This window comes from Sinocyclocheilus anshuiensis, unplaced genomic scaffold (genome assembly GCF_001515605.1).
Source record: "Sinocyclocheilus anshuiensis isolate Anshui unplaced genomic scaffold, SAMN03320099.WGS_v1.1 scaffold1051, whole genome shotgun sequence".
NCBI lineage: Eukaryota > Metazoa > Chordata > Actinopteri > Cypriniformes > Cyprinidae > Sinocyclocheilus > Sinocyclocheilus anshuiensis.
In genome coordinates, this window is record NW_015546234.1 from 2,253,304 (window position 1) to 2,264,205 (window position 10,902).

The following is a 10,902-nucleotide window of genomic DNA, read 5'->3' on the forward strand; positions in this document are numbered from 1 at the left end:
TAAGCTATATTTATTTAACATAAAAATATAAAAATATTATATATTTATATTTTTATATTTGTATTTCATATTCATATTTTATAGTTTATTTATATTTAATATAAATATATTAAAATATTTTATATTTAAATGTATATTATATATCATATTTTATAGTATATTCACATTTAATTATAATAAATTCTATATTTTACATTCACATTTTCTTAAATATGTAGGTAGGTAATGCTACGACTTGTGACAACCTTTTCCATGTTTTCAAAAGTATTTTATTAAAAATTGTAAATATCAAAAATTTAATAATTTATATACTACATTTGTTGCTCAGAATCTATATTATATAATATTTTATATTATATTCATTTGTACTTATAATACATTTATTTTACTATTTTTAACACTGCTGTTTTAGAAAAATGCTAAAAACAGAAAACTTATGTGTGGTGGGGCCTGCGAAAATGTTGGCAGGGCGAGTGCTAATCTGATCTACTGGCCAGACTGGGTCATGAGAAAAAAATCAGAATTGTTGATCCCTCCTTAAGCTTTGCCAAAACTACAATCCAGCTCCATGAGCAGCCAAAGATAACCATCAAACACAGCTTCGTGTCTGATGTCATTCTTTACTCTTCGAAAACACAGCTTATGTGTTAGAGCAAAGCACTTCTCTAAAAATATCTGTGGAAAGGCCTGATGTCACACTGGATGGGTTCCACGCCTCCCCCCGCGACACCAAACCTTGAGACCGGCTGACTAAAGAAACACTGTGGTGCTGAAACTGCTGAGATTTTTACATTGATTTAACGCAACATTAACAGGTGCACATACCCACAGACGCTAATGAGAGAGCACTAGATCTCGTGGTCCACAGTAATCCTGGTATGTCTGGTACAGACCACCCAAATTTATATTGAACTATAACATCCAAAGGTCTATTTTTCTGTCCATCCCAGGTTTACTACCCAAGGATTAATCCTTTCTTTCTTCTCTTTCTTTCGTTTCTCACATGCATCAGCTCTCTCACATATGCATGCTCTGATCAATAATTTTAGGGTCTTTGTTTTGCCAGATTGATTTAGGGTAATGAAGTCCATGTGGCCAAATTCTACAGGGAGAGAGAGAGAGAGAGACCGATTGTCAAGCCCAGAGGTTTGACTGTCTGCGGATCAGAGCTGATGCATTAGAGAGGTCACGTTTTACTCTCATCCGTTCTACTTTACCTCTTAACACAGACTACCTCTCCACACAGCCATTAATTAAGCATGTCCCACCCTCCTGTTGCATTTAAAGAATTGTGAAAATGGTTTGTTAAAGGGACAGCTCACTCAAAGATGAAAACTGTCCTAAATCACTTTAGACTTTATGGCTTTCGTTCTGTTGTCTTTTTGACAACATATTATTTTGTGTTCCACAGGAAAATGGACACCATTGACTTTCAATGTATCGAGAGAAAAAATAAAACACTTTTTTCTAAAACATTTTTCTAAATATTTTCTTTTGCGTTCCACAGGAAAAGAAAGTCACAGGAGTTTGGAACGACATGAGGGCGAGTAAATGGTTTCATTTTTAATTTTTGGGTGAACTATAGCTTTAAAAGAAGATCGAAAGCACAGTCGTTGGCGATGTGATCTTTAAAACCTATGACAGCAAAGGCCAAACTGGGTGACTCGCTCTGTCACTCAAGTAAACGGGCGAATTAGGACTGAACTGAACTCTGTGACTCAAACTTTGATGGTGAACTAAGTAGAGAACAATCCACTCCTGCAAAGCTTCTTCTCATCCGGGGTTTTTATGTTTCTTTTTTGGTTAATTAAAAATGTCAACTCATTATCACATGTATATGCACACAACAAAGAATTACCGTGCCTGAACATTTAATAAGGTGATAGCATGCTTGGTTATCTTTAGACAGCTCATTACTTATTTCATATTAAATTTAAAAACACTGAAGGGACAAAGCACCAGGAGTGCGTGCCCACCCCCCAAATCTACCTCTCTCTTTCTCTCAGTGTTTTTTTTTTCACTCGCTCCCCTTGCTCTCTGCATTCCCGTAACCGTTCTTTAATTCCACCTCAGTCAGCCCATTGAGAGGCAGTGAACCACATGCTGATGACCTTACAGCCGTGTTCTGATTGGTCAATCTCAGTGACCAACAGCCCTCACATGGGCCAGACAAAAAAGCCACTCTGTCTCTGTCACTCTCTCCCCCTCTCTGTTTTGACTCATTATTGTTTTTCGGCTCTTTTACTTGTTCACAAAAACAGGCAGAGTTGAAAGTTGGGTTTCATTCTCTCTGATCGGAAGTGATCAAAAACAAACACCGCCTTCCGGCGCAGTGCGATGCATGCAAAACGGCAATCACCTCTCACCTACTGCTATCTTCCTCTGATGATTTGCTCTCTCCTTTTTTAAAACAGATCAAACAAGGTAAAAAACAGGTTCCTGTGAACACAAGGAGGACATGGAGAGAGAGAGAAATTTGTGGAGTGCACATTCTCAGTGGTTAAAAGAGGCTTGAGTAAGGAATTTCATGGAGAAAAAAGTTACAAAATGACTCCTCAAGTAAAACAAGTTTGTCTTAAAACTTCAAAGCAGTATCTCTGTTCAGAATAGATGGGAGAATTATATGAGGAAAAGAAAAATAGATGAAAGCTGGAGAAGGGGATTAGGAGACCTAAAAGAAAAAAATAATGGTTTATTGGCATGTAGGGCTGTGCATACCTTGAATATTCATGATATGTTTCAGATGGTTTTGCTGGCAATATAAAACCAAGCGACTTGGATAACACAATGTTTTAAACATGCATTTTATTTGGCCATTAGATTTCTTGATATGAATGTCTCAGATTTAAACTTTAAAGACAGTAATTTGTTTGACATCACTCACATTAAAAAAAGGTCAGTAAGAAATTAGAAAACCTTTATTCATCAAGGACACAATAAAACGATTAAAAATATTTATATTTCAAATAAATTACTATTTATCAAAAAATCCTGAAAAAAATGTATCACATTTTTCAGGCACAACAACTGTTTTCATCATTAATAATAATAACAACAAAAACATTTTATGACCAAAGAAACAAAATGAGTGTATTAGAATGATTTCTGAAGGATCATGTGCTGAAAATTCAGCTTTGCAGTAACAGGTATAAATTACATTTGAAAATATATGCTGCAGAAAACAGTTATTTAAATTATTACTGTTTTCCGATCAAAATAAATGCAGCCTTGGTGATCATAAGAGGCCCAAACTTTTGAATGGCAATGTATTCAAAAAATAGAATAAAATATACATGTTTATTTATATGTACATATTGCTGTTTACTACTATGTATGTATATTTAAGAAATAAGATGGAAAAACAAGCTTTGATTTTGTTAAACTAAATGTTTACTGTATTTCATTTCTTACATTACACATTTTGAATCTACTTAGAAAACAACGGCTATTGTCAATTGACATGTACAAATATCAAAATATAATAACATGTAATAAAGCCATGTTTTTTTTTTACTTTGTATATACATCTTCCAGACCCACAGGAAGCGAATTAAAATCCTTTAGAGCAGCAAAGCCAGCATAAGCACATTCTTTGGGTAGGAATCACTGAGTGGGCTCAGTGAGACAGCACTAACTGTACATTCCTCTGTCCCACTAAAAAAGAAAAGGAGGGACCGAGGGGGAGAGAGAGTGAAAGAGAGGCTGCAGGGGAGAAGAGAAAGTCTTCATCCCCAAGTCATTTGCCTAAAAAGGATGTGATGAATGAATGTCAGAGACACAAAACATCCACCTCATGTTTAACAAGAGACTCCCCCAGTCCTCAGTAAGGGGGGGAGATGGAGAAAGAGTGAAGGGGGAGGGAGGATGATGACGGGAAGCAAATTTTTGTGTCCTTTGGCAAAAGGCACTGTGCGTAACAGAGTTCACATTGACTTGCTAACCATACAGGGCTGAAATGGTAATGAAACGAGAGCCGCTTTTGTGTTTGTGTGGCCAATGCGATACAGCTCACCTTTCCACTGAAAAGGACATAAGAAGTGAATCAGTGAGTCAACTGTGAGATCAAATGACTGGACCGGTCTTTGTGAGTGCGATACAACTCGGCTATCAGCAGTTCCACACACACACACACACACACACACACACACACACTCACTTGGGAAATTCCTATCAGGGTGTGATATGTCGACTCTCAATGTGAAATTTAAAGCAATGTTATCACTTTTATTGTAATTGTCACAGATGTGTGTGTGTGTGTGTTTGTGAGTGTGTGTGTCCCACAGTTCGCAAATAGACCTCAAGAGGCACAAAGCTACAGCTTGCGGCCGTCTGTTCATATTCCACGACTCTCTCTTCCACAGTAACCCATGAATAAGTCAGCGATATGGAAATGTAAAAATATGTCGCTTGTTAGAAGTCGCGTAACACTTTTAGACAAGAAAAAGAATAACTCCAAGGCTCTATGGGACAAAAATATTTTGCTTAGTGATGCACAACCAAAAAATATTCCGCCGAAACAGCAAAAAAGTTGTTTTGGTTTCAGTCTAAATAGTTTTTGAGGGTTGAAATCATTGACTGAAACAATGATGTTTAATTAGCGTGTCTCTGATGGCATGTTTTGACTGTTTCAGTGTCTATTTCATCCACACAACTTGAATAATCTTCAACAGGTAAACATGTCAGCAGTGTGGACGCATTTCACTGTGACCAAAAATGATGCTACAACTGTAAAAAATGAAAGATTTTTTTTTTTAGTTTATTGGAGTATAAGAAAACACTTTTCAGTCTTTCTAATTCTAAATTTCAAGTTTATTTCAATGTATTACTTGTTATTTCTTTGTGAAATTTACTGTAAGTTTCTGAGTAAAAATTGTTTCACCATTTGTTTTTTGTTCTTTTAATGTAACATTTGTTCAGCTGAAATATCAGGAGACGGCTTGCTGCAAAGGAACTTTACTATGGCTGGTTTAATTCATTACCTGAGAACATGACACCTTGCAGGCATAGTTCAATTACCCAAATTTAATTACTGAAACTTTCGGCTAAATAAAAACTATTATTAGTGTTTCCGTAAAAAATTCATTTTGGTGCATCACTTATTTTGCTATAACATATTTCGACTGAATCACAAGCCATGGGTGTAACTGGTGGTTTAGTTTCGTTTATCTACTGAAAATATCAAACATAGTTATGCTCTTTGTACGGTGTTGTAATTAGACGTGACACGCGGATATTATACGGCCTCCAAAGTTTACAACCGCAGCACAAATGTGGCCCCTGCCAGATTGACTGAATGTATTGAGATGGCTGACTGGGATCTGTGCCATCGACTGACTGTATGGATACGGGCTGGTCTAATCAATGCTATTGATCACAGCAGGGGGTTTCAAGCACGGTGGGGGAGGGTGATTCAGCCCCCCAAATATTTCACACTGTGACCCTTCAAAACACATTCCACCAAAACACTGAGCTGTTCTCCTCCTCCTGCTTTTTTCCTTTCTCTCACACACATATCCCCCTTTATAAACACCCCCTGCTAAAGCAACCCTAACACTTAACCCCCTCCCCCCGTCTCGTTCTTTCACATACACACATAAAGCCCACCCTTCCCCCATCCTCCCTTCTCTCTCTCTTTCTCTTCCCAACAGAATCAGGCTGGAAACCAAAGCCTGGCGAGGAAGCGCTTTGCCGCACCAGTTCACTTGCCGTTTATTAGGAGAATAAATGCAAACATCTCTGTTTACCTTTGAGCAGAACTTGTCCCTCGATGATGACGTCGGCGGTCATGACGTTGTACTCGTTCTCGGTGAAACCCGGCTGACATGGCATCGCTCCCGTGCCCTGGACCGCCACCTGCCAAAAAACACAAAAGCACCAGACAAATTAATCCCCTGATTAATGGTGATTAATAAACAGCACGGGCCAACCTACACCACAGCAGGAGCCAAATATCCAGAATCCCTAGAGGAATCGATGGACATAACGATCACGCTTTCACCATAAACAGAGGAAATGAGGCAGAACTCTGCTCAAGAAAAGCACCGCGATGAGACTTTCCAGAGCCGTTGAGTCCATTGATCACGCTCCAAATTAACTCTTTGAATTACCAATGCTATTGTATTTTTCACCGATTACTCGCTAATTTGCAGCAGATCAGCGAAGTTAAATAAGGCTCATTGCACGACGATATACTGCGTTGCTCTAATTCTCCTCATTCAAGGATAGCGAGGGGTTTCTCTTTCACCTCCTCCCCCTCCGGCACTAGGGCATCTGTTGTTTTGAGGTAGGTGTAATTAGACTGATGAGGTCAGGAGAGCGAGACGTTAGAAAAGCAGAGCTGACCAGGCTACGCACACTCTAACTTGAATGGCATGGTCTGGTGGAGCACTTATCACATAAAAACACAAACACACACTCACGCAGCTGGCGAAAGCGCTCTGGTGACAAGCCACAAACCCTCCTTTATGGTTTACGCTTAAAACAGGCGCTCACACCTAGCATTTAACGCTCAGGACAAAGCCTTATTCATTCTCGACTTGTCTTATTAGAAAATTATACAACCAGCTTTGAGTCATTCCATCTTAATAGCATGAACAGCATCTGATATGACACCCAAAGTCAGGATCTCAGTGAAGGCAAATAGGTGAATTTGGTTTTTAAAAGAGGCTTGAGAAGATCAAAGGTGACGTCCACTGTGTGAAACAGCCTCTTTGTGTTGGAATAAGATCAGAGGCTTGAAGAAGACGGCTGGCTGTGTTTGTTAATGGCCCCATAGTCAATTTATCAAACATGCTAATTACTTGTTAGCTCAGTGGATGCTGACTTAATGTCCTACACACAACGACCCATCCAACATTTGCTTTTGTGCTAACAAAGATCATCATCAACCATGAGCTGATCAGGTTTTTGATGTCATCATCTCCATCTGCCTTGCTGATGATATATCTGCAGAACGCCTATATAAAGCTGGCACTACAGGGGTGTGTTTGAAAATCTGACTTTAAACTGTCCTGTCAGCAATTGCTTAGCAATATGCTGCCTCTGCACATCCACACAGAGCGAATGATTCTAGATGGAGCCGCACCAGCGGCCCTGCTGACATGAAGAATCAGAGGCAGAAAGAGGCAGCAGATGCTATAAAACTAACGGTGATCGAATAAAGGCACTGTCACTACTGCTTTATAGTGCCTGAGATAAATTACAATGAGATTTGTGTTTAGAAGTTACAACTAAACCTATTTTAAAAAGTGCAGTGATTATTTTTGTCGCTAACAGGTCACTTCAAAGAATCTTTTTTATTTTTAAGATTCTTTTACATCATCACTAATTACGTCATCAATTTGCTCTTGACATTATGGTGTTGCATATTACATGCTCAGTCTAAACATTCTATTAATTAGGCTATATTTTTATTAATACGTCTGTTTATTATAATTACACGTGTTTCAGTTCAGTTTGTTGCAGTGATTATTTAGTTCATAAAAACATTAAGCCGAACGTAAATATAATTTGTATTTACATTGAACAATATAAAAATCGTTCGTATCTCTTGGATGAAAACGTTTTTGTTATAACAATGTTATTTTTTTTAAACAACTGCGAACTGTATGTGAATTGTTCTTTAATCTAGTGTCAAAAACATATTGCCAGTGCGTTTAATTTTTTAACAGGTTCGTTATGAATCGGACGCTTCTCGGTTCAATAAATCAGTGAGTTGTTTGCTCAAGAACAGCTCAGCCCAATTCGCTCACAGAACCGGTTCAAAGATTCACTGGAAAGATTCGACTCAACATAATGACTCGTTCACTAATCGGACATCGCTATCAAACAGCAGCTGGTTTTTAAACATACATGTGGAACCGTTATATCACACACAAACAGTTGTAAAATGCGACATTAATGTTACACTTTAAAAACATGCCGCAATAAGACATTTACGAGGCCAGGACTGCAACTTCTGCCTACTGCAGACCACAAATACAATAAAAACATCGAAACCAGGGCCAAATGTTAACTTTATTGCCATGCAGATTTCACACGTTTGCTTCCATCATAACATAACAATTTGCTCGCAATTCCTCATCTGAGGTTGATGGAAACAGCATGACTGCTCCCTGCGTTCAAATCTGAATTCTGCTGGACTCTGCATTTTCAGAAATTCAGAGGGCAGCGGACCCGAAACCTGACAGCACGACTCATTTGTCCGATCGCTGATTCGGGTCAGAGTGATTTGCCATATTTGGGTTACGCACAGAGCTGTTGTTCGCCGTGAGATTTCGCATTTGCACATCTAAAAGAGACAGAGTCAGCGGAAGAGGACACCTCAATGGGCTGTTCATTAACTGATTATTGTTACATTTGTTTCATCAGTCGGAAAGGGACCATTGTGACCTAATCACCTCCCCGAGGGCAACTTTCCCATCTCGTGCCAAAAGAAACGAGAGCGCGTTTGAAAACCCGCATTCATCTGCGACTGGCTCCGGTTCAGCACGGGACGGTTTAAACGGGGCTGCCAGTACGGCTACACAACACAAAACCATCGCACACGGAGTCTAAACCTCCTGTGAATAATTCTGAAGCAAGAATAATACAAATAAAGACAAACCGAAAATCCCATAGTACCGAATTTGATCTAGGCATATCGCCCTATTTAAATATGCTGCCACTAAGCAAAATCGTTTATTTGTATTTTGACTAATAAACGCACACAAATAATTCCTCCACAGTTTACAAACACCACAGCGTATAAATAGCAGCAAATACGCCAAAGCCCAAACATAAAGCAGCATCGCTACAACGCGCAGCTCGTGCGCTTTTCGGACCCTCAATTTTACCTGCAGAGCGGCGAGAAGCCCCAGCATCACGCCTCCCGAACGGTACATCGTTTAAATTCCGTCCTTTGTGAAGAAACCGATAGAGTTGGCCGTTTTCCGCTGCGTTATAATGTTCCGTAAGGTAGCGGCGGCATGTAGCGACAGAATCGTCCCTCCGTCTCTCTCTGGCACCGTACCCGTGCTGCTCTCGGTCTGGTACTGACGCTCCGCTCGCTCGCGCAGTTCAGCGGCAGAGCAGCGCTCTCAGCGGCGCCCTCTAGCCGCGCTCAGTGGTCCTACGCCGGAGAGGGGGCTCCTTTCCTTGTCACCCCCTACAGCCTCCGGAAGTCACAGCGAAGAAGACAAGACCCCACCTTCTTCACTACAACAAAAGGAAGATCTTCTTTCTTTAACCCCACCCGGCCCCTTAATGCCCACTAATCGGCAAAAGGGACTGAGAATTCCTGGATTTAAAGTGCATAAAGTGCATGTCTCATGCTGGTGGGCTGCTTTGAAAATCTAATGTTGTGGTAGTAATTCTAAAAGCATTTTTAACGACCTCATGCGAGGGATAGCGCACAGTCAGCGGGTCATTTTTGCAAAATAAACCTAAAAGTGGGATCAGGACCCTCAAGAAGTTCATCTACTAATAAATAAATAAATAAATATATGCACCTGAAATTGGAGTTCAAATTATTTTATTATGTGAGGAGAGATTGAGAAGTGTTGAAACAAATTCATGTCAGATGAGTTAGGGGTTTATTTTGCCATAATGACTGTACTTATTACAGGAATATTTTAGAAAGCATGGACATGAAACAGCATTTGTAGTAGCATATACACTGTTAAAAATAAAGGCTCCAAAAGTTGTTTTTTTTCCCCAGCAGTGTCATACACTCTTAAAAATAAAAGGTTTTCACAGTGATGCCATAGAAGAACCTTTTTTTTTTTTTTTTTGGTTCCACAAAGAACTTTTCAGTGAACAGTGTGAATAACATTTTAATAATAAAGAGCCTGTCTCTACTATAAAGATCCATCAATGCCAATAAACAAACTTTATTTTTAAGATTGTAGAAGAACCATTTTTGGGTTCCACACTCTTAAAAATAAAGATTACAAATAGTTTATTATTATTATTATTATTGCTTATTATTGTCATTATTATTATTTATGTATTTATTTTTGCTGTGATGCAATAGAACAAAAAAACATTTTGGGTTCCCCGAAGAACCTTTCAGTGCCTTAAACCTTAACAGTTCTTAAAAGTGTGAATAATCTTAAAAAAAAAAAAAAAAAAAAAAGATATTTTTCCACTATAAGAACCTTTTGTACAATGGAAACCATAGATGCCAATAATGAACCTTTATTTTTAAGAGTGTACAATGGAAAGTTTCCATGGATGCTAAAGGTTATTTATTGAACCATCAACACCAAGAACCTATATTTATACATAGTCAATATTAGTTTTCGAGATGAATGGTGAGAATCAGAATCTGTAATAATAATAGAGAATCATCTCTGTAATAAATTCAGATAAAGTAATTCAATATAGGCCAATTTGGTTTTAGTTACGCCAAAAATCTCATGAGTATCAGATGGGGAAAATTATGCTTGTCTTATGCTGTGAATCTTAAACAGTGTGAATTGACAATGTAAATGGATTATATGACAGTGCTGAAACTTGATTAGGGAATTTGCTCAGGTGATGTCTTATTCCACTGCTGTCTTGTGGGCATGACTGCGTCTCTAGTCGTGACAGGCAGGGACAGGGACGTGGAAACTGGCACTTGGAATGCCTGTGACAGCAGCGAATGTATATGGAGCAGATGTCCTGCGCGCTCTGAGAGAGTCTCCGGTCATCAGTGCACACCACCATCTGCTCATCATTACTGGCCCGGCCAAAACACACAAACACACACACGAACTGTGGAGCCGCTGGTCTGTCTGAGTGACGCCAGAGAAGTTGGCCTTGACAGAGAGCGAGAGAGAGATAAGCGATAAAGAGGGAGGAACAACGGGGAACCTGTAGTCCTACCATACATTTTTAAAGAGCATTCACCAAAAAAAAAAAAAAAAAAAAAAAATTCCC

General features: G+C 39.0%; 1 protein-coding gene across 1 annotated transcript in view; it reads right to left on the bottom strand.

Annotated features, from left to right (window-relative positions):
• The window catches only part of LOC107701519 (cadherin-2), a 48,316-nt gene extending 39,283 nt beyond the window's left edge, over positions 1 to 9,033 (bottom strand). The window contains exons 1-2 of the mRNA XM_016503560.1: positions 8,835 to 9,033; positions 5,745 to 5,853 (exon numbers count right to left, since the gene is read on the bottom strand). Of these exons, the coding sequence (XP_016359046.1) occupies positions 5,745 to 5,853; positions 8,835 to 8,882 (157 nt within the window). The 5' untranslated portion in view covers positions 8,883 to 9,033. The remainder of the gene's footprint in view (positions 1 to 5,744; positions 5,854 to 8,834) is intronic.
• Between the last annotated feature and the right edge of the window lie 1,869 nt (positions 9,034 to 10,902).